This window comes from Homarus americanus, unplaced genomic scaffold (genome assembly GCF_018991925.1).
Source record: "Homarus americanus isolate GMGI-L3 unplaced genomic scaffold, GMGI_Hamer_2.0 scaffold4896, whole genome shotgun sequence".
NCBI lineage: Eukaryota > Metazoa > Arthropoda > Malacostraca > Decapoda > Nephropidae > Homarus > Homarus americanus.
Window position 1 is genome coordinate 7,941,796 of NW_024749657.1, and position 26,090 is coordinate 7,967,885.

The window sequence follows — 26,090 nt, forward strand, 5'->3', positions numbered from 1 at the left end:
AGTAGGGGCCTGGCCAGGGGGAGGATACCTGGCCAGGGGAATCAGGAGGAGCAGGTAGCAAGGAAAGGACAGAAGGTATATTGGGATGACAGGTAAGGTGGACAAGAGCCAGGCCAAAGATCATGGCAGAGAAAATAAGAGAGCTACAGACATGGCCATCTAAAATACAGAATGAGGATTAAAGTAGAAAGCAGAAAGGAAACGTACATAAACAAAACTGGAGACAGAAAGAGTGAAGGCAAACAGAGAGGGATTATAGAAGACCTGCACTACTACGAGGCCTTTAAGGTATGAGGATAGATTGAGCAAGCTCTCTAAGTGCACAGATAGAGGAATATAAAAACTGAGTGATAAGAAAACTGTTGAAAAGAAGAAAGCTATTTGAGAAAACCAAAGAAATCATAAAAGTGTAAGGAAAAGGGGAATAATAAATGAGGTTGACATTTAGGTGGGTAAATATTGGGGGGAAAAGATATGAGTATGAAAAGGGATAAATACACACATCAAAAGTTTGACAGATGGTAAAGGAGAAGGAAGTACAATGAGCAGGGTAAAATAAAAACTAAACTGATGGAATTAAATATGAAAATAAATAACATGTTCAGAAATTATGAAGAAGAAAAACACACAATTCATAAAGTAAAACTTATTTACTAATTAAGAGTTACTTAGGTGTGATCTGAATGAAGGCTCTGTACCTGTATATCCATATCAACATCTGACCATTTAACTCTTGTCAGTACTACAGCAGACATGCTGGTGACTAATGATATACAGTACTGTACAATTGTAACACTTTATAGGCAATTTAAAATGATAAGAGGACACCTTAAACCCTAAAAAGAATTAAATAGGCACATCATTACTAAAACACTAGAGACTGTATCCGTGACACAGATGATGTGTACTGCACTTTTTCCACACACGTTAACCTCAAACATTAACTGAACATAATGATAAAAAGCATAAAACAACCAAATCAAAAATGTGCAAAAAGTTCAGTAACTTTTTTTGGATATGCTGCTGTGGTAAGTATAAAGATGCACGTGAATTTTCATGACTGTATGAAAAATAGTGTCTGAGATAATTCATGTCACACGGAATTATGTATGAAAAGATATGTGAGCAAACAAAAGTAACACTTCCACTGTTGTGGTAGAGCATCAAAAGGGAGGAACCACAGTACAGTAGACCCTCGCTATTTGTAATTTATGTGTTTGTGAGTTTCTCGTTATAGCGAGTTAGTTAATGTACACCAACTCCCTATTTGCAACCCCAACCTCACAGTGCTGCCATATCAGTCGATTTGGAGTTGGATTCCATATTAGAGAGGAGCCTCAAATTTAAGAGAGACTGACTGAGTATATTGAGTGATCATGAGATGAACCCAAGCCAAACCCTCTATGCAGTAAGGTCCTGCTGAATGAGCACTAGATGAATGAGTATATGCAATATTTGTTTTAATGAGCAAAGTATTTTAGGTAATGAAAATTCAATGAATGAACTTCGATTTGATTTATTGAGCAAAATTATTATTAAACCAACTCACAACCTCCTTTTTGTGTGGGGCTAGTCATGCTTTGTCATTAGCTGAGCAGTCAATGCACTTTTTTACTCATTTTCTTTACTCCGAAGTGAAGTCATTAACAGGTTGACCCAACCTGAGTAGCCAGCTTAGTTTCTATACACCAGCCAGTATCACCTGTGCACTTGTAACATCCACAGTGCTTTTTCATTATTCAGAAAGCATTGTGGATTCTAACCAGGTTTGCTGCCCTAAAAATGTTAAAACAAACACAAGAGAAAACATAATGTGCATTGTTTACATTGGCTATTGCTCACAGGACGAGTGTAATTACAGCACTTCATGAATATTATGAAGAAATACAAAAATTTTAATTAATGTAACTACCTTTAAATGGCTATAGTATTCCTCATAATATGATACAGTGGTCCCTCGGTTAACGAGCACAATCCATTCTAGAAGGTTGCTCGTTAACCGAAAAACTCGGTAACCGAAACCATTGTTTCAATGGGTTTTTGGGTAATTGGTTCCAGCTCACCGAAAATTGCCTAAATTCAACAAAAAAGGTAGAAAAGTACACTTACTTTGAGGTGTGTATGTAGAAAGCTCCTGGATGATGATGATGATGATGGGAATTAGAATGGGGGTGGAGGAGAAGGGAGAAGAGAAGGCATTGGGGTGGAAGAGAAGTCACCCCATGGCACCATTTCACCCATAAAATTTTAGTTCTCTTGGTGTAATTCAATATTATTTTCTTTAAATCATCACTGCATTATATATTGTCAATATGTAAAATAAATTTCAAAATGACCAATAATTTGCTTGCAAACACAGAAAAAAAAGCGTTTAGTTGAAGTGAGTCTCAAGCAAGACGTTACCTTCACTGAAAAGACACAAAGACTGACGCCTATATGCTGTGTTGGCAGGCTGGATGGCGTGCCACAAACTAGTGACCCTACCTTCAATTATGTTCAATAATTGTTAAAATGACTAAAAAATTTAATATTAAACTTTTAAAATTATTGAATAGTATAAACTTCTTGATATTTAGTAAAAGGGTAAGGAATTTAAGCCCTAGAACCGATTACAGTATTGGCGGACTAATACTACAGCTGGTGGACCGCCAAATGCAAGCTAAAACATGTGGAGGTCGGCTCGTAAGAAACTCGTTAATCGAGGGATTGCTCGTTAACCGAAATTAAGAATCTTATGGAAGGTAACTCGTTAACCGAAATCTCGTTAACCGAGGCGCTCGTTAACCGAGGGACCACTGTATGCAGTTAACAGATGACATTGTAAATACAGGTATGGTACACATTTCCATGTATCCTGCCTTCATTTAAACATCCACGGACTGACATAACACCCACAACACACTGCAAGCTAAGCAGATGCTGCTTGATCATGTTGCTTCTTCACTAATAAATACAGGTGTATTTAATTTTTTTAGAAATGCACCGATAAACACAAATGTTTTTAGTTAATATATGATTTGTGGTACGTTCATATCATTGTGGAGGTTACTTCAAGATGTCCCAAGCATCATGGTTGATAGTGACATTTTTAGTGGCATTCATGTGCACATACAACACCTGTAACTGATCACAGGGTTGAAATTCTTTGGGCTGAAGCTCTCATAAGTTTATCCCCTGGGGTTTGGGGTCGGTAAATTTTGGGGAGGGAACACGTCTCAGATTTTAACATGGGAAAATGGGTTCCGTTGAATGAGAATTCACCAAACGAGCATTTTTTTCAAGGAAGCATATTGCTCATTAAGCAGGACCTTACTGCCTATTAAACCCACACCTATAACAAAGATTGCAGTGAAATATATAAAAGCTGCAGTACATTACATTGACCATCATCATTATCATCACCATTTTATGGCCATTTTCCATGCTTGTGTGGGTTAGCCATGATTGCCTGATGGCATGTTATCTTGGCTGCCATCAAATAAGTCCTAAAAAAATTTTTGCTGGATACCTTTCCTTTCATGAACCCAGTTTTACAGGGTGAGAACTTAGCATTATATGTTCAACTTCTAAGCATCCTCTTAGTTAACAAGGAAGAGTCACAGCTCCCTGAGACACAGATAATCTCTACACTGATAAATCCAAGCCAAGTCTGCAGAGCAGCTGGTTGTGTCAGTTAGAGGACCTGACTGATGCTGTCTTCATGCACCTTCACCTATAATACACAAACTTCTGTGTTTACACTAATCATTGCTAACTTTTTAGCTACACTACTAAATACCTTAAGAATTGAAGAAGCAAAATAATTTTTGCTGTAAAAATTTCTCCTATGCAAGTAAAAAGAGGTAGTGTATATAAAAATAAATCATTTGAGGTTTGGATCTGGGATTGTACTGGATAGACTCGCCTTGACTTGAGCTGTTTTTATGAAATGTAATATTTTTCAAAAGCCAAAATATCTGAAAACTGTAACACAATCGGCCCCATGGTTTTTGGATAAAGGAACCTCGAACTGTAGTGTTATGGTGAAAGAGGAAGGGCAGGAGGCTGCCACATCCTAGCTCCCAGCCTTTTGCACACTTATGCCTCGCAGAAAAAAAAAATAAATTATAACATTGATCTAATCCATACACTTTCCCTAAAAAATAATGAGTACAGTAATTATGGCAGTATACTGTACATTTTAAAGCCTTATTTAGTATACAAAAATAAAACTTGGTAGCCTGACTGCCTTTAATTGTACATAATTATCTTTTCAGGTGACCACAACCTAAATACATTAGATTACTATTCAGTACATAAAAAATAAAGCTTTAATATGTACACTAATCCCTACAAGTACTTATGACAATAATAAAGTTCACTGGAAGTGTCTGTGTGAATGGAAAGAATGATGCTGCTGCTGCTGGGAAACAGCCGTGTTTCTATCGCCAAACTAATAATAATATGAAACTGCAAATCTTACTTATATCTCTCCTTTCTGGAGATAATATTATATTATTAACGTAAGAAAGAATAATTTATCATCATCTTCTACACTATATAAAATTTGACTAAAGTTATTGCTGTTGTTTCTTGGTTAATATGAAACAGATTACTGTAGCTTTAATGTTTCTGAAACGTTAAGACAAACAAGATGACGTCCTGCAGACAGCACAGGGCATTTTTTTTCAAGATAAACTAGCGAAAGAATCAGATTACGAAAAGTGCTATCCCTTCATCCAATTTGCTTCATTCTTGAGGTAAAAAAATTTGTTTTATTTTATAGATTTTTTTTATGTAACTGGTTAACCCAGATCCTTATCCTTCAAAGAGAAATGGAAAGAATGGCAACCGAACCATCCCACCTGACTTTAAGGTTTGACTCAGTAGCATAACACCTAAATGGAGTAAGAGTTTACTTACATAAAAACAAGGGGGGCATTAATACTACTTAGTTAAAACAGTCAATTTTTGGCACAGTCTTTGTGAGATTCAATGTCTTTCTACTTGATTCTTGTCTATGAATGAGTAAGAACAGATTTTGTCTATTGAGAAGTAAACTGATACAACTTTTGAGGATATCCACCACTACTGTGGAAGACTGCATAATGATTCTTGGAGTTCGCTCGAGTCAAAAAGAGAGCACTCAAAAGTGGCACGACTGGTTATCTAGCATTAAAAATTATTAGAACTGTCAGTGTGAACATGACAAAATAGTGTACATCTTTTTCGTCTAACGAATATGACAAATTTCATTTCTTAATTCTTTGGAAGAATTCCATAAAACTTTTCAAAGATTTAATTTAATTTGTTGTGAGGTTATCATATGAAATTTGACTCTCAATGAAAAAATTACCTACCGGATACCTTCAAAGGCTCTGGGTCCACTATGTGGACCTGCACTGACAACAAATGTGTTATTCACTTGAATAAAATGTCCTGCTACTGAGCTATCATGCCTTATGGCATTTAGCAGGCTCAGTCATATGGCATTCAGTTTGGTAGGCTCTTAGTGGTCACTCACTGAAGAACCACAGAGAGATGTTAAGACAGTAATATGACAAATGAATCAACAAGTCACATGCATCAAGCTTTCTTAAATAAAGATCAGAAATTTGCCATTTTCATCCCAACCATAATGTAAAGGTTAAATATACTGGTTTACCTTTTATATTCTTCTCTAAGAGTGAAGGTGTAATTACTTTCTATCAGTATTGTACTATACTGTATTCATATTTAGTTATCACTGCTATTAATATCTGACCATTATATATATACACACAAGGAGTCCCTGGGGTTACGAACGGGTTCCGTTCCTGAGGACGTTCGTAAGTCAGATTTGTTCCTAAGTCAGAACAAGTGCTAAACAAGTGCTATACGTATATCGTCCTTATATACAGCACACCTAAAATTAGTTAATTTAAAACAAAAGAAGAAATAATATGACAAAATACAGTAAATGAAAGTAAAAAAATAAGTCATCAGGTAAATGAAATACTGTACTGTAAATTTCAAGTTTAACCCTGTTCATATCGGCGGGCGTTCGTAAGTCGGGGACCTCCTGTCTGTCTGTATATATACAGCATATATATATATATATACTGTACACACAATGTTACCTAACGTATTCAGTAACATTCAGATATCGTTAAACAAAAAATATGTACGGCATGACAACTTATAAACAACAGCTACGTGCTAAATCAATATCCAAAATTAAGTAAAAAATATTTTCAAACCGGATATGTCTCTCTTTACTGAAACATAAAGTCATTAAGTGTCAAATTTTTTATGAATCATCCTCACCTTCGCCGAGGTCATCATCACCCTCGTAATCGTCATACTTTTGTCCATCTTCCCCTTCATCCATCTCGAGATGAACTTTGGTGTGGCTCACTGCTTCTCCATCTCTGGAAGTATAAAGTCAAAGTGGATGGACTTCCTATGCACAGGAACAGAATTTTCATGTAAGAGAATATTTCTCTTCCTATGTGCTCAGCTTAAATTAAAAAGAGGCTATGCATTCATTACACTGCTAGACACAACATACTCAACATGTTTTATTAAAGGAAACAAAGGACTAGGGAACACTTAGTCAGATATGAATTGAAGAGAAAAATATTACCTTAATGAAAACCAACAAATGAGAAGAAAAACTCTTCATAATTAAAACTGATTTAAAAAACTTCTCAGTAAAGGTAATGTTACAAGTCTATTTACTGTTTGGTACTTATAATATTAAAGAGCAAATAAATACAGGAACAATACATGCAAAAAAATTATCTTCAACCAAAAACAGTGTCAGATATCTAAAATTAATATAAACAGCCAACTGACAGCTGACTGTACCAAGTTCACTAATTATAGCACTAAATCTAAAGGTAAAACATGTCCTATTTACATCACATTTTCTATAAACACGCCTCTAACATAAATCAGTGACTTGTAGTAATGTACAAAATAATGTACACTACAAAACAATGCTACACAGAGTAGGAGAGCAGTTAATGACATCACAATTACTGTTGTGTGTTGTTTACACGTTGACACCACTTACCTCTTCACTATAGGGAAGCCACTTTTATTATTTTATTTGGCTAATGCTAGACAGTTTTATTTGACACAGACGGGATCCCGTACACAAGTGATTAAATGGCCGAAGCAGCAAAACTTACAACTACGTACAGTACCTCGGTTACAAAATCTGAAGAGAGATTTACAAACTGCTTTTAATTTGTGAATAAATTTCTAGGCCAGGTTTGTTATGTAAGAAAAATAAAGGTTAAAGTTGCCTTAAAACTCTATCATATTTTTCATTACCTTAAGGCTATATGGTTTAGTGCAGTCTTCTCCTCTGCTTCTATGCCGTCATCTCCTTCTACTTTAATTTTTTCTCCTTCACCGCCATCTCCCTCTCCACCCTGTATAAAGACATATGAGAATTAATGATTTTGAATAATATGAAATATGTATACATGTAATTAATGCATCCAAATGACAAAACTCTAGATATGAATTCTGAAATCCCATTTAATGAGTAATTGTGGAATGATAGACTCAAACTCTATCTGTCAGCTACAGCTTTATTGACAACCCACTTGTCACCTTAGAAAGAAACAGGGTAACTCCTTCTAGATATACCTGGAGCCCTCGAGGTCCTACAAAGAAAGAGCCATTGCTATTTAAAGCAGAGTAATTATCAACTCATGGATGAGGGTGCTATCATGTACAATACTGTACCAGGAAAAATTTAAACATTTGCAATATACTTTTATAACAATCTTTTTTTTAGTAATCAATTCTTCATTTAATGTCACACTTCATATCATTTAAGGTTGGCTTGGGAAGCTTAACTTTTACTTTAATCTGATTTACAAAATACTGTATTTAGTCTATTTCAAAGTTTGTTTTCTTCAGCCACATCAAGCCTCAGCAACATTTAACTTGAGGTATTATCTTGGTATACTAGGTGTTTAAGGTGTAGAAAGGAAAATATAATACCGAGTTCCAACTGCATACTAGACAAGACTGTCCTTGTTAGGTCTTGAATGGTGCAATTAGACCAGTCCAAAGAGTAATCCCTAATGGGAAGCTTATGTCTTTGAACCACTCATGAATTTCATCTATAGTCATCTTGGAAGTGTATGCTGATGGCATGATAACTCCTGTGTACCTGCACAAGTATAATTAATATCATGTCTATACAGTAGATTAGTCATTGTATTGTAATGCATTCCTGGAAAATGACATATATTATTATATACCCAATACTGTACTAAGAATCAATGTATTCTTTGGGAAAATTGATGTTAGGTTCCAGCACCAGTGAATATCACCATCCAGCAGAACATTAGAGCGACCTGTGCTCACAGCAAGAAAAAGAGCATCTCTAAGGGTGTCTTCCCCAAGAAGTTGTTCAAAATTTAACGGCTATATGCTGCATTTAGATGAGCTATAAGAGGGTAATTTATGCAACATGCTGGAGTTGAATATGTTGTTTCGGTTATCCTTTCTTACTATAAACTAACATTAGTTACTCTACCTTACTATAGAAAATCTTTGTATTTCTTCCAGCTGATATTTACAGTATAATACATTACTAAATGCATTATTAACAAGTTTGACAAACTTGACACTACAACAAAACTTTCAGACTTTCCATGAAAAAATTACAAGTTCTCCAGTGAGGAATCAAAGAACAATACACACATGTTAAGTGAATGATGCTGCCAGTGAACAAGTAAATAACAGCTTTAGTTTCTTCATATGCAAACTCTTTAGAAAGCTTTATGCTGATGCATTACTTCTGTGACATGCACTTCCTACTTTTCACTCTGTTGTAGAAACAATATTCTTTTTCAATCAGTGATTTAGTTTCATAATTACTTTTTTCGTAAAAGTGATTGAAATATCTGTAACTGAAAAGTGGTGGTACTGAATATTGCTCCATTCCAGGTAGAATACTGGTTTGTATAGAAAATGCAAAAGATGCACTTGTCTTGATCATCACAGAAGAAACTGCCTATTGTCTTTTATTGACTGTGTTGAAATTTTTGATGACCATGTGGTACACTCTCTTCCTCAGTGTGGTACACTGTCTTCCTCAGTGTGGTACACTCTTCCTCAGTGAGGTACACTCTCTTCCTCAGTGTGGTACACTTTCTTCCTCAGTGTGGTACACACTCTTCCTCAGTGTGGTACACTCTTCCTCAGTGTGGTACACTCTTCCTCAGTGTGGTACATTCTTCCTCAGTGTGGGACACTCTCTTCCTCAGTGTGGTACATTCTTCCTCAGTGTGGTACACACTCTTCCTCAGTATGGTACACTCTCTTCCTCAGTGTGGTACACACTCTTCCTCAGTGTGGTACACACTCTTCCTCAGTGTGGTACACTCTTCCTCAGTGTGGTACACTCTTCCTCAGTGTGGTACATTCTTCCTCAGTGTGGTACACACTCTTCTTCAGTGTGGTACACTCTCTTCCTCACTGTGGTACACTCTCTTCCTCAGTGTGGTACACTCTCTTCCTCACTGTGGTGCAGAAAAAAAGACATTACTGTATTATTTTTATAGAAAGTTTTTTAGGCCTAATCTCAGTTCAATAATGGTTTGAACAGTTTAAAAGTAATTTTAGTTATATTGTACTGTATTTTAGTTAAGCAACACACACATATCTAATTCACTTAACACAACTGAAGTGTTGGTACAGTACATCCATCTCAGGTGGTGTATCAGGAGAGAAAACACAAAAGATGCACTTGCCTGTACTTCAACTTGCCTGTTGGCACTCGTCTTGATAATTTTAATGACTTTGTTTTAGTTGATTGGGATGTTCCTCACTATGGCAAGCAGCATTAGGTCCGACAGCCTGTCCTCCTTGCAGAGGCTGTGAACCTTTGATTTTATAGCTCTGTTAAAAAAAAAGTAGAAGTCCACTGTTTCAGCAAATACAGGCAGAGTTACATATGAGGCGATGCGAGAAGGAAGGGCGAACTCGCCACCTTTTCAATTTTCCGAAAACTCTCTCCCCTCGCAGGCTGAAACTTGTAGAGTGAGGTGGTGGGGGTGAGCCATGGTAAAAGCAACCTTCATCCCAGGTAGTACAAGGGACAAAGTTGATGCACAACTCCTAAGTGTGGTGTAATGTCAGGTCTAGCTTACTGACTAGAGAGGGTGGGCGTTACAGCCAATCACCTCCCAGCTACCATCCACCTGTCGACCAATGAGCATTATGCTAGCCCGTGCAGTCTAGCACTTCGCCCACACGGTGTTGACACGGCAGTTTCCACTCCATTATTTCTCTTATTTTCTTAGGTTTACAGGTAAAACCAAATTTGCAGTCAATGCCGGCAATACCTCTTTGTATACTTTTATGTGGACTACTCAACTTATCATTAGCTTATTTGTTGTATACTGTAATTCAATTGTAATTAGTGTGGGTAATTATAATTGTAAAAAAAAAATTGCAACAAAAGTTTCTTTCAAACCATAAATAATAACAGCAAAATTATGAAAATTTTGTGATATTTGAGTTAATTACGCATTTCTTAACTTTAAACGCATTTTACTCGTCACGGCTTATATATTTTCAACAACCAATAAAGAGCAGGAAAAGTAATGATGAGGTTGTTATTCTTTATACACTTGAGCACAACTGTATTATCCTTGTACAGTATCACTTTTGGCACTTGAACAAGCTAGCTGAGTATGCAACCTTCAGTTCTGCCAAAAGCTTATCTTTTTCTTTTTCAAAAACATAAAAACTGACACATAGTATGTACAGATTCTTGGAGAGAATCTGTTAGCATTGCTTTCCACTGTGATGGGACTTTCAGATAAAAACAGAAGCTCAACATTTTGTAAGTGCCATTAATGTCATTCACTTTGAATCTCCTTTGCATTTTATGTGATGATGATGTCCAAGAATATGCAATACACCTTTGTATGATAATATTCTTCCAAGGTTTGGAAAGACTGATCCTCTTCTCCTACAGTACAACTGTATTTGTACTTTCCTGGAACCTTTTGTTGTCTTGTCTGCCTGAGGATGTTTGTTTAGAATTACAGTTTCAGACAACAGGTAAACCACTTATAATGGAGTCTCATCTAATGTATTTTCATGCAAGAAACATAAGAAAAAATAAATAAATATACAGTAATACAGGTGGTAAGTAGGCTTTACCATAAAAAAAAAAAAATAAAGAAAGAATTCCATCAAACCTAAAGAACCAACAATCATGTCCACAGTCATCATTGTTTACATCCTTAAAGCCAATCAGTGCTCATCTAATCAACATGTATAGTCCGCCAAAATTTGCATCGATTCTGTCTCTGTACACTTTCCATTTTTGCAATCTTCTGCAAGTGTTAAGTGAAAAATTTTGGGCCATCGTGTCTGGAAAATGGCTTGAAAATGAGAGTTGGTAAAACAACCATACTATAAATAAAATTTATGAATAATTGTACTGCATTGTTTGCTTTTCCTGAAATCAAAGGACATGACAAAATATATTTTTGATGAAATTTAAACCCCAAGTCGAGTGTAAAACAAAAATAAAAATTATATATATATATATATATATATATATATATATATATATATATATATATATATATATATATATATATATATATATATATATATATATATATATATATATATATATATATATATATATATATATATATATATATATATATATATATATATATATATATATATATATATATATATATATATATATATATATATATATATATATATATATATATATATATATATATATATATATATATATATATATATATATATATATATATATATATATATGTACAATACTGTATGTACTGTATAGTTACTTTCACACACTTACTGAATGTACAGTACAGTATACATAACTGTAATCACATTTTATGTCTTAACACTGCTTGAACACTGTATTCTTGGCTGATTGGGCCTGGTGCAGTAATGTACACTACTGCACAACACAAATTGTATGCAAAACAACAGCATGTGAGGGAACAACCTTGTACAATGGTAGCAGAATATGAACTAAACGCATGAGCCTATGGCCTAAGTTACCCAAGCAGCTAGCCCATCCACACACTCAGCACATGGGGACACATCAGACCACTGTCAAACAAGAAAGTATAGCTATTTGTGCTTCAAAACAAATAATAATCTAAACTTTGGGTGGCAAATAAAAAAATAGCCAGAGCAAAACTTAGTAGCGGCAGTGCACCTGGCCATTCAATTGTGTCTCAGAAAGCTTTCACCTTGCCCCCCAAAAATTCAACTGTATACTACCTTTGTTATGAGAACCACACCAGCTGGCTCAACTCTTGGGTGGTCACTCATACTAATGTTGATCTATATATTCTTGGTGTATCGTCTATTAACACTTAATTATACACCCAAAGCATAAAATGGGTGCACAGAATAATTATGCTGCATAGACAAAGGAAAAAATTATAATACTAAGTGAAAAATTACAATTACTGTATTAGATAAATTAAAACTACCATCATTATTTAAACATACCATTATCACAGGAAAATTCAAGGAAAGATTTTTTAAATGTATTGTTCAGTACGTCTTAAATTGTATTTTCAGTTTTATTATTAATATACAGTACAGTATACGGTGCCTTATTACTGTCTTTTACTTTTTGTCTTTATTTATTTATTATTTCTTTTCCTCTACTTCATCACTGGTGTGGTCTCTAACCCCAATATCCCCCTAAGGCAGACCAGTTCTAAAATCTTGCAATAGTGCCTCTTACTCCATGATGAACAGAAGGAAGCAGGCTTGTACCTAGCACAAATTCACTATTCACTCACATACCATCCACAAGTAGAGTATAAATGCACTTATTCTGTCTACCATTCACATCATTCTTGCACCTTTTGTTGTCTTACTTCAATACAGATCATATAAATAAAGCAACAAATTAAAAAAAAATCGACAATTTCATATCTCTTGCAAAGAAGAAAGATTAAAATGAGTATCTACAGTATAGTAATTGGCACATTACTGTATAACACTGAGAAGGTTATAACTAGGTTCTATATTCTCATCTTACTGGTGGCTGGACAACTGAATCCCTGCCAGATGCTTGGTCACTGTCTAGTGTAAATTGATGCAAAAAGAAACTACATAAGAGCAACTATAAACTCTGTGATTACTCTTCAGTTTAAACTGAAACACCTGACTACATAACTAACTGACACACCTTGAAGGAGGAACCAGTTGATAAAATATTTTTCATGAAGCTGACGAGGATGAATTAACCTGGTCATCCAATACATAAACCCAGAGGGTGCATGCTAGTATAGCTACATAATGTTCATAAAACCAGTATATGTGATAATAATTTACATTATTATAGTAATACCTGAATACTGTATGTATAATATACATTCCCTCATAAAAGTGACACCGAAATTCTAAGGAAAATACAAATTCATTAACTAAGGGATAGGGTAAGAGATGAAATAACAAGCAAAGACAAGGTCCTCTAACCATAAAAAAGACAACAACTCCCAATACATCATTTCCAGTCACTTCTGACTTGCAACTGACCTTGCTTCAGTACTACCTCCTGCACATTCTTATCAAGAATAATTGTTTTTTTCCTGATTGTTTTCTTCAGTTTGCATAGTGAGGCTAGTGTAAAATCATACCATAGGGAGTCATCATGTTTTTATCATTTCTTTACCTACTCCTGAACAATTATAATTTGAGATGGAACAAAAAGTTATTTCAAGTCCTCACCAGATGATCAGTGGATAGAGAAGAGCACCAATTGCAATTATAGAATAGTGTATGATGGGTGTCTTGAAAGATGCAAATTGAAATTAACAATAGAATAGTTTGAAATATTAGCATTAATCAGTGTCCAAACCCTAACATATTCATAGTCACTCTGACACAAAACTAGACTCAGTGTACGACCCAAGAATAATTGTGTGGGAGCAGACACGATTTAAAATGTTCTTCTTATCAATCAATCCCAGATATTCTGAAGAGTGGATTTTTGACAAAGGGTTCTTGATCCAACAATAAATGTCCCAACATATTGACACTTCACTATTTCTCTAGAATAAGTTTCAAAAAACAAATCTTTCCATAAACTTTTGGTCAGTGCCCAGATCATAAGGATGACACACATAATTATTTCTTATTAAGGCATGTGCACTGCTTTACCTTGGATTTAGTACATAACTGAGGTTGTCCTACCAAAGAAAAGATAGTGAGCTAAGTACCACTCAGTAATAAATACAGCACAGTATTAATCAACTCAGAATGGAGAAGTTTATCAACTTCTGAGATAGCCATGTGTTTTAGTTGATGTATTTTCATCATAAACCAATTGTGTGTATTATATTATAAAAATACAGTATTTACTGGGAATAAATTTACAGTAATTTTAAATTACTTTATATGAAGTCTTCTCCAAAACAGTCATCTTCATATGTGGCATAATGTAACAGCACAGTCTGCCGATAGTGATACTGTACCGGGTCACTTGCCAAACAAGTGTAAACATTTATTGTATTAATGCAAATATTGTCATAACAAACTGCCTATTGCTGATGGTTTACTGTACAGTACTGTATAATCTGGAAGAGCTACCTAATATGGAAACACAAGATCAGGGGATAGATTCATTAAGGTTTGTGCATCGAGTATTCCTTATAAAAATGCACTTAATAGTTTGTCTTAAGTTAAAGCACAAGAGCAATGACCCAAATTAGCATCAAATTTTATCGAGAATCTGTCTTAGTTGAAAACATTCACTTATCAATTGTTAGGAGACGGCAGCAAGTTGTGCTACCACTGCTGAAGGTTAGCAGTAAGAACACTACCACGTGGACAAATGAGGGCAGGAAGCGACCCATACACCACCCCTATGCTAATCCTGTTACATTGCCACTTGGACAAGTGAAGATGGGCAGCAACCCATGCATCACCTCTATGTAAGTTAAGCTACATCATCAAGTACACAAGTGAAAGTGGGCAGCTGATCATGTTACATCATCACATGAATAATTGGTATGGCAGTGATTGTTGGGTGATGGTAATGTGGTACAGTACAATATCATGTTTTGGTGCTGCAGCATGGCCTGGTATAACTTCAGTGTTGATTGTAAGGTAAGTGTAGTTATATTTGCTGTGTGGTGTTCTATTCTAGTATGTGCATATTGATAATAATGTGGAGAGTGATTGTGGTGTGATGAGATGTGGTCATGATGATAATGTGATGTGATTTAATGGTGGTTCACCATGGTGGTACTGGTTTACTAAAGATGTGTGGTAAAGTGGTGAGTCAGTATCAACATGTTTGGTGGTGATTGTTGGGTGATGACTGATGGTGACATTGCATTCTCATGTAGGTATTGTGTTGGGTTGGCAGTCACTGTAGAGTGAGGTCTATTCATGATGGTGGTGTGGTGATAGTACAGTATACTGTATATGGTGATGGTGTTGGTATAATGGAGATATTGGGGTAGTGTAGTGTGATCACAATGGGGATGTAAAGTTTGTGTTGCAGTGTGGTGGTGGTGTTAGTTTTATGGTAATGATGTGCAGTAGTGTGATGTTGTCATGATGGTGATGTAATGTCTGTGGTGGCAACTAACTTATTTTGACAAAATAAATCACCGTGGCTAGTCTGAGATTAAGTTCCATATAAAACCGAATATATTATGAACAACCCTGCTAAAATACAAATTAACTGTGTACACCGTACAGTAATATACTAAACGAGAAATATATAGTGAGTCTGATATACTGTAGTGAGAATCGACAACTCACGGGAGTGGGAGTTGCCAGCGGCCGCTATTTGATGCAATCCTCGCCCGACAACTGCGCCACGTGGAGCACTCACTCGACCTGGCATGATACGAAATACTGTAAATTCCATGTTAGCCCACTTGAATTAGGCCACTACCGTGATCTGACCAAGTGACCAGTAACATGTTACCTCATCACACACACCTTCATGCACACCTACAGTCCACATACATGCACACATATACACAGTCAACAAACACACCCCTACAGTCTCCACACACATGTACATACAGTAGTCCATACACTGTACACACATCCCTCCACACACTCCAGAGCACATGGACACACCTCACATAGTGACTTATTGCCCCTCCCCAGGAATATAGGCAATGTTAATTGATCTGTCCTCACTCAGCACCTCGTTTCACACCTCACCTGTCCTAACAAGCTGCTGACTAACCTAGACCATAGCCCAAGTGGTGATTTTTTTCACTATGTTTAGCGCTGTGTCATAATGAATGTTTTCAAGGCGTCGCAGGCTGACTAGGGTGGTAGGCAATGCATAATTGGATTGCGGTGGGAGTTTATTAAGCGTTAGACACTAGTTAAACACTGTACAGTACAGTATAAGTGAAAATTTGGCCATCCTGGAACGGAGCTAATTTTCCCTCTTAACTGATAAGAAAGCCGATAACGTGGTAAACAACAGTAATAACAGGAACCTAAAACTACAAACCACCTGGTTTGTACTGTATAACTTAATACAGCTACAAAATTCATATAATAAAGAGTATTTTATGTATCTATTATTTACAGTACTACAATATGTAGAATTACCAGATGCCTGCACATACATAACACCATAAGAACACACTGGGAATTCTTCAATAACAAAATCTCAAAATAAAAATACTGCTACAATAATAACAATGGAGTGCACATATATGTTGCTTAGTTTTGAATCTGTATTCATTCAAGTCCAGGGCAAACAAAATGGGTGGGTCCCTCAATATTGTTTAGATTTACTGTACACTGAAATAGTTTCATGTCTTTTCTGGTGAATAAGCACTGAAAAAATATTAATATATAAAGTACAGTACATTACAGAAATATCTTTATTTGTTACAAAAGCGATGAGTGAGTATAAACATATTCAATTCCTGTACGTATGCCATTTACATTATGTACCTAATAGAAACCCACTAGAGGTGGCCATGCTAAAGGAAGGGGGCCAATGGCCTGTGTAGGAGCCCTCTATTGTTCTTGATAATTTTGTCAAGGGCTACTTTAAAGCCCAGTTCTGTTCTTGTGCCTTGTCTGAAGGTTTGTTAGTCCTACATGGATAATCAAGATGACATAGTTCCGGAATCATCTTAGTCGCACCTTTTCCAGGGATCTTAGATCTTTCTGGAGGTATTTCCATGCCAGTATACAGTAATCCACACTGGGACGCACTTGAGATTTGCACAGTTGAAGAAGCATTTTCCTATCTTTGTATTCGAAGGTATGCTTTATACAGTGTGTTTTTCTCACTACTGACCGCACCTGTTGCGCTGCATATAGTGAATGATCTATCACAATGCCTAGATCTTTCTCCTTATTGACAGTATCCAGGAAAGTATTATTAATAGAATAGCTGTGCTTAGGGTTGTTGTACCCTACATATAAGGTCTTGCATTTCGTAATTTTGTCCTCAAACTTGACAATGCGGCTCGATATATTTTCATCAATATCGCTTATGTAGATAAGAAACCAGTTGGGTCCAAGGGCAAAGCTTTGTGGTACTCCACCGAGAACTTTTTTTCCATTCTGAATGCACTCCATACATTATTACTCTTTGTTACCTGTCTTTGAGCCAGTTGTTAATCCACAGCAAAATCTTGCCTGTAATGTCATGTGACTGAATCTTTGTGACTAGTCACGCATGTGGGACTTTGTCAAACGCCTTAGAGAAATCTATTTATAACGCATCTATTGGTGAGTCTTGGTTCACATATTCTGTTACCATTTCAAGATACATAAGTAAGTTTGTCAGACAGAATTTTCTTTCCATGAAACCGTGTTGTGATGTGTTGATAAAACTGTGTCTGTTCAGGTGATGGATGATGGCATCCCTCAGACTTTTCTCAAAGAGTTTGCATATATGTTACGTTAGGTTGATCGGCCTGTAGTTTTTGCTGCATTTTTCTTATTCTTCGTGCATACTGAGGTGATGTTGGCTAATTTTCATTCCAGAGGCACTTTACCTTGATCCAAGGATTTCCTGAATAAGAGTCTGAGTGTGATGCAAATCTCATTTACCACCTTCTTTATCACCTTGGTCTGTGCTCTGTCCACTCCAGGGGCTTTAAATTCTTTCAAGCTGGTTACTTTCCTTTTGATGAGATCATCTGTAAATGGTGAGTATTGTATGTAACTTCTTGTTTTTTTCATGTCTTTTTACGATTAAAAATTATTAGTTTTATCTAAAAACCATTTTAATACATTTATCATATATACAATACCATTATTAGTGATATTACTGATACCCAATAAAGCCCTCATACAGTGGAGTCGTGATAATTTGCAAAATTCAAATTCATGTTCTTAAATTTATGGGTACCTCTATTGCTATCTCTGTTTTTTTTAATTTCATGGTCAAATATTCATAATTCATGGCTGAGCGCAGGCTGCTGCAACGTTTATTTACATAAGAAACCAAAAAAGTTGTGGAAATATCATTTCAATGCTCTAATATGACTTAAATATATAAAAATATATAATATAAAACTACAGTATAAAATATGAAAAATTAAGAGTTGAAAGTGGCTGGCTGGAGGATGGCTAGAATGGAAAATTCCTTTCCCTCCCCTCTGTTCTCAGTGCACTATGTCACCCCCCAGAACCTCATAACCCTTCATAATGACAATATAAATTTCACCAGAATTCCCATATTATTAAGGTTCATTTAGTGCTGGGATAATAAAACATTATCGTAAATAATCAATTTTCCCCACAAAAAATAAATCCCCACTTAACCCGATGAGTTATTGAGTCCTATCAAATTCCTGGTGCTTTGTTTACATAGGCAAACAACTGACCAAGCAGCCAGCCCCGGTGTTTGCCTATCCCCACGTTGGCGTAATGGTGTCACCCGTAGGACGATTATGAGAAGGGAAGGAGTTGTTTATGTAATATATAACTATTCTTTGCACAAGATTTACATGTTACTGTATTTTTTATGTATTGTGTACAATATTTAGTGTTCATTAAAGCAGTTTTGGGTGTATGTGGCAGTTGAGTGGACACAGTACTCACTTCCTGCTCCATGGGTTGGGGAAGTGAATGCGGTCGAGAGCAGTACAGGCCGTGCTGCTTCTTTGTGTACCGAAAGCTTAGTATACAGTGTGCTGTAACTGCTGTATCCACTCTGTCCCTAATGGGTTGCCATGCCTATGGAACCAACTATCAATTTTTCAAGGCAATTTTGGAATAGTTTATGTGTACTTTTTAGCCTCTGGAACCTAAATAATTATTCCATTTAAATGTTAAAACTATAATTCACAATTTGATAAATCATGATGTCTTCTGGTACCTAACCAGTGAAGTATCGAGACTCCATTGTATAACACTCATAGGTGAAAAATGGTGATGTTGAAAATTTTTTCCATTGGACTCATGCTCCATTCTTAATGAATGTATCAAAAGTGCTGTAAGAGGCATGCTTGTAAACTGTATAGTATTCATTAAATAATAATTGATAATATTTTTTACTGATTCTATTATGAAATAAAACATAAAACTATGGGATATCCTGGAGATTGAACACTGTATGACTGCCTGTTACTGACTGTGGTTTTGAATAACTTATATATTTTTCCAAATTTTTTTTGTAACATTTAATAAATAATGATGTTCTAGGACACCTCAACATTCCTATCCTGCACTATACAGGTCAAGGATACTTTATATAAAATTCCACAAACCCAAAAGGTTTTGAAGAAACCCAACTCTATGTTAGTATGGAAGCATATAATTCTGACTGTCTTGGATGTAGCAATAAAGATGATCTACTAATATAAAACACACAAATCAATGTGTATATAACAATTATTGCTTATTCTTTACCTACAATATGGAAAAATACTCAACTAAAATCATGTTTACTGCAAAAATATTCTACACTATATAAACAAAACTAAAATAATGACATGCTAACAATCATATGCGGTAAGAAGCGGTGATGATAATGGTGAAATGACATACATTTGACAAATCTGGTAAAATTAAAGTTTGAAAAAAATGGCTCTGAAGTTTTGCCAACTACTGTACAGTATACTGTACTTTACTAAAAATAAATGACTTTGTTTCATATTGATTAGAAGTTGATGAACATCATTTGCATACTAAAAGTAAAGATGTAATCTATAAATTATTATTGATAATGTTAATAATAATGTACTGTACAAGTAAACCCCAATTTACAAAATAACTCTCTTCCTGAAAAAAAAATTAATTGAAATTTGTAAATCTTGGCACATTTTTCCACAGACTTCCATAATAAAAGCCGAGATACATTCCTAAACAAAAAATCGCCAAAACATCTTAAAATGCTGTAAAACATGTTTTTAATAATCATATTGATGTAAGCAATAATAAGTGAAATACATGCACTACAGTACAGTACAGAAATAATTATATACTCAAAAGAAATCAGAGTATTTGAAAATTGAGGTGATGGTTTGGCTTAGTTAACTACTCTAAATACAGTACTGTATGTTATTAGTTAAATTGTTTTAATAATTTTATAGTTATGCTTTGTGAAGTATTAGAGGTTCTCCAAATATACAAACAATTTCCATATTTTAATCAGTGACAAAAGTAACCAAGTGAACCACTGTAGCACTGCCATCACCACAAAGTCTAGGACCCTGTTTGTTTATACAGTACAGGGGGCCTCCCAAAATTTGCAGGGGTTAGGTTCTCAAAATGGCCATGAATCGCCAAATCCGTGAATAACATTTGCAGACCGGGAGGAGGAGGGGTACATTTTTACTTGTGTACAAAGTAATGTATATTCCCTTTATACAATTACAGTATTTCTTTTACCTGTACAGTATTGTATATATGTGTGTGTGTGTGTAGACACAGTTGCACAAAACACACACAAACAAATAATACATTAATTAGAAAATACTCTCACAAATAATCAGAAACAAATTTATTAAAAATGTGACAATCTACCCGCAAGTCTGTGCTTTATTAATAAAATAATAAAGCACGGACTTAAGGGAAGACTTACATTTTTAATAAATTTGTTTCTGATTATGTGTGAGAGGATTTTCCAATTAATGTATTATTTGTTTGTATGCATTTTGTGCAACTGTGTCTACACACACACACATATTTACAATACAGGTAAGGGAAATTACTGTCTCTAGAATGAATGGCTCCCTGTCCCAACCGCGAAAATGATGACAACTTTAAAACCACCCACAGACATTCTTGGGTACGTCCAGGGTGTCATCCAAAAATAATAGAGGACCATGAAATAAAAATCCGCGAATTTGGGGGGTCCCTTGTATACAAAATCCATTGCATTTACGTATTTCAGGCTCCAGCAAAGTTTTCATGCATAAATTTACCATCAAATACTGTGAGTTGCTATAAGCTTATCTAAAGTTATTATATGTAGTGCCTTCTCTTCTAACACTTATGACTCAGCCTGTGGGACTTAGGGTTTCATTTATGGGTCATTTGGTTTACAGTATGAATTAAGGGTGATAAACAAGTACTGTACCAGCACCAACTGTACTGTAAACTGACCATTTCTGGTACAAGAACCACTTCACCAACTTCCAAAGCTGTGGAAAAATATGAAAAACAAAAAATTTAACTTCGCGGTTTTTGTTTGTAAACCAAAGTGTTGGATTTTTCTTTAAAAGGGGAAGTAACTTAAAAACCCATAAACCAAAGCTTCTGAAATAGGGGTCTATCTGTACAACCAGTACTAATAATACTAATAATAATAATAATAATAATAATAATACCATAATAAAATATGAGAATTAATTTTCAACACAGTATGCTATGGAAAAAAATAGCCCACATAATTATTCTGTGGGTAAATATAAAATAAAATTATTAGTGGTACTTACATGCAATGGTGATGCTCTCTTGCTTTGTCTGATGATGGCGGGATGAATTTACTATTACTGCACATTCTCTTTTTCAATGTCACCAATCTTCAAAATTTCCTCAAATATCCCTTTTATCTCATCTTAACCAAGCTTAATCAAAACAACAACACTTTCATGAAGTCCAATAGCAAAGGGCAGCAACAGATTCCTTTGTGTGCTGGCTGGTAAACTTCATTTTTCCACTGTTCAACATGTCTTACTTTCCAGAGCAGCCTGAAGGACCATGTGCCACACAACTCTGATGAATTCATTTTGAACTACATAATGTACGGTATATATAGCCACAAAAACTGCAAAATAAATGCTGTATAAAATCCCTCTGCATGAGATGATGCTTAAAAACACAGAGATGTGTGGGACTAAGCCAAAACAGGATTCTCATTGGCTCACAGTATGTGCCACTTTTAAGCACTATTTTCATTGGTTGAATTGACTTCCAGCCTCCTCTGGTACATAACACCCTTAAAACGAACATATGTAACAGGCTACAATTGACATACTAACCAAGTGAATTTACAGTCCATGCCCATTTAATGTATACTCTCAATAAAAACTTCTCGAACACCTGAGCACGATGGATGTGAGAATGAGCATAATGGGGCATGTCATCTCGGAATGGTTTCAGATTCTTTGTTCACTTTTCAGATTGCATAGTGCTTATAACTTTCAAGAAGTTTTTGGTGAGAGTGTACATTCAGTGTATGTATGTTTGCAGATGTGTACATCTAATTATAGTACAATACCATAAGTTTGAGCTTACTATACATTCATATGCTTGCAGATAGTGACACTGCACTCATGTGGGACCTGTCCAGTCACATGCTCACTGACGCTCTTCACTTTGTTTTGTTGTTAGTTTAGCTTGGGTGACTGAATATTTTGTTATACCCTACAGCACTAGGAGGGAAAAACAAAACAAAAAGAAAGTCATATAAATGCTGCTGCTGCTCTGGTGGTATTAAAAAAAAATGCATGTTATTAATTTGGGTAAGAATATTAAAATAATCCTTTTCAAAATCCCCTGAAAGTTACCCTTCTACCTCCCAGCCATAACTTCTCTCCTTATTTGTACGTACCTACTCCTCAAGTCCTGTATGCAAGTGAATGTAATAATTTAACCTCTTACCACAATACTGTTACCATAGAGCTGCAGGAATCATTCTATGAGTAAAATAGACAAGTGATGTTGGTAAATCAGCTAAAATTAGGGTCACAGTCATCTGGAACATATCTGTCATTCTGATACAGCACCACCCCAAAATTACTATGAGTTTAATGTTATTAGTTAGGGTTATATCTTGTGGCATTTTTCTTACATAAATGGTATTGTACTTTACTTGAAACTTTGAATAAAGCTTTTAAAACAAAATATGAATGAAAAACAAATCAAATAAAAATATGAGTACAGTACAGTACATTACATTAGAAGTTATTTGAAACATGGAGCCTAAAGACTTTTTCTTTGTTTCTTTTGTACATGACAAATTCTTTTTTGTATAATGTACTTGCTCACTGTTCTAAGTTTACTTGTTCACATATCACCAGCTATCTATTCTATGCAATCTAACAAAGAAATTACTGCAAGTATAAATGGAAATTATAAACACACTTCACTTGCAGAAAAAAATGATGGTGGGTAATCCTCATTAAGCTGCGATAAGATCATAGTGTGAGGCACACTAGCAGGTTAGATCAGGGCTTGTGAGAGTGGCAAGTGAAGTCTCTTTCTCTGTTTAGTAGTGGGTAAGATCTCCCACTGTTAAGTCAGGCAGGTGATGCAGTTTCTATTATTATCCTACAAATCTTATGTATTTTCTAAAAAAAAAAAAAAAATGTATACACATGTTTTACCTGAACAAAATAACAGTGCTGTAATGGGAGGGTCATGTAAGTAATGAGAACTGTAATCTTAACATTAATAACTTAAATATTTCTTAACATTAGAGAGCTTTTTCATATTGTTATTCTGACATGATTTATGAAAACCAGCAACATTCACCTGGTAAATGCCAAACACACATGGCCCACAAAAAGTTAACTTCTTCAAAATTGTTGAGGCATTATGAGTGTAACTGTACCAGTAAATACAGTAGGTATGGACAGACTACTGGTGTCAGTTGTAAGGGTATGACAATAATTTAGGAGATCAAGTTTATAAGAAGATAAGTAGTGGAGTATCCTAGAGTATCTCAGATACTTATTAAAATTAAAGCATTTCTATCAGTTTACAATATAGTCTATGTAATCTAATTGTGCTAAACAGAAATATGAGCTTCTTTTTGGGGACAGATTGAGGACTCTGACAGTAAACTTGGTTATCTCTTCTGATGTTCATGTTCGAACAAATATGTTTCAGGCCAATTACAGTTTACATTTGTTTGTACAGTATTTTCAATTGTCTTTATAGCACACAATTTACCATTATAATAACTGGTAAATTTTATGTACAAGATAAAACTGTGAAAACATAATATGAAATACAATTATGTAACCATAAGTTGTTAGCATTAATCACTTGTAAGCTGCTGATGTATTTATTGAAATTTCTACACTACAGTACACAGTTTACTGCACACTTATCATTATGGAACTAGGTTTGTACTCTGGGATTATTCACTATCATACATCACTGTACAACACACTTTTTGCTCCAAAAGGTAAAATGGCAAATATCCTCCAATCTCTAGCAAGCATTAAAAGATGAAAGTTTGTTTGTTTTCATGCTAATGTTAGAATGTTATTTATGTGACTAATTTCATTAAACTATTTCAATTTATTTCTTAAAAGAATTTCACTTTAATTAAGTTTATGGAAGACATTTTTCAATAAAACTATGAAATGATACAAAACCATGTAAGCAATAAAGTTATAGAACTGTACCATAATGACAAGTTATCCAGCATTGGTTATGTGTTATTGCTGTGGATATTGTCAACTGCTGACAATAAAAATAAAAAAATCTCCAATATATTATAAAATGACACTAAGCATGTACTGTACACTTTCTTCAGGGAACCAATAAATCAAAACAACCACCAATAATGTCTGGTACAGCATCACTGTCCTTATATCATTCTCCTCTTGCAGTGAGTCAATGAAGCAGGTACCTTATCATAATCACTGTATTAGTCATCACTATCATCTTCAACATTGTTCAGTGTCGCATCATGTCCTCATCATTTTCTTCTTGTGGTGGGCCAATAATCCAGGTGCCAAAATTGATAACACAGTCTTCTTGTGAATGTGCTTAAGGCTTATGTGCTGTGGTAGAAGCAATGTAGAATCAGAAGAATCATGGTCATAATAATAACCTCCAATTACGATTCCTTTTTACTCTATTAAAGTAGAGTACTCAGTCACCAACCGCTGTTTCTTATCTTGTCATCACTTAGACTTACTGTAAAGTGTAAACCAATCTTGTTTCCTTAATTAATATCTTATATGTTCTATTGAATATACACCAAAAGCTCTTCAAAAATTAAACTACATACACACATCAGTAGTCTAGACAACACTGTTTACTACCCTTGTTCAGCATAGGCTCCCTATTTTTTTTGTAATTCTGGGGTTTTTGTTCCTAAAGTAAGATAAAGAAAGTTGTTTAAACTGAGTGCCTGATTTGGATGCCACGTCCTATGCTGGACTACTTGCATGATGATGTGGACTTGGTGTCCAGACTATTTTCTTAGGAGAAAGCATCTATATAAGGAGATTATGTCAGAATTTTGAGGGTAAGGACTGGTTTTAACAAAATTAATTTACCCTCTCAATATTTTCATAATATCTGTGACTCAAGCCCCAATGGGTTAGCCAAGAGTCATATACTGTAGTGTAAAACAAAGAACCACAAAAGCTCTTCCATAAAATAAATCATATATGCACATCATTATACTGTACACTGGCTCTTCTGTTTATGATGGTTATCCTGCTGGTCAATCAATCCACCAAAAACTATTTGGGTTTGGGAATATTCTTCCAGTATGTACTAATGATTATAAAACTGTCCAAGTAACAATATACTGTAAGGAAAAATTCTTAAACACATTTGATACAATAGCAATCCCAAATTTATAGTAAAAGAAAATTTTATTAAATTACTGGTCAAAATAAGGCATTACCTACAACTTGGTAAACAAT

The 26,090-nt window shown here is 35.0% G+C and overlaps 1 protein-coding gene across 1 annotated transcript in view; it reads right to left on the minus strand.

Moving 5' to 3' along the window:
* The window catches only part of LOC121853601 (muscle calcium channel subunit alpha-1-like), a gene marked incomplete in the record, with an annotated part of 305,963 nt that overhangs the window by 152,426 nt on the left and 127,447 nt on the right, over positions 1 to 26,090 (minus strand). Inside the window, 2 exon segments of the mRNA XM_042347854.1 lie at positions 6,286 to 6,389; positions 7,300 to 7,400. Of these exon segments, the coding sequence (XP_042203788.1) occupies positions 6,286 to 6,389; positions 7,300 to 7,400 (205 nt within the window).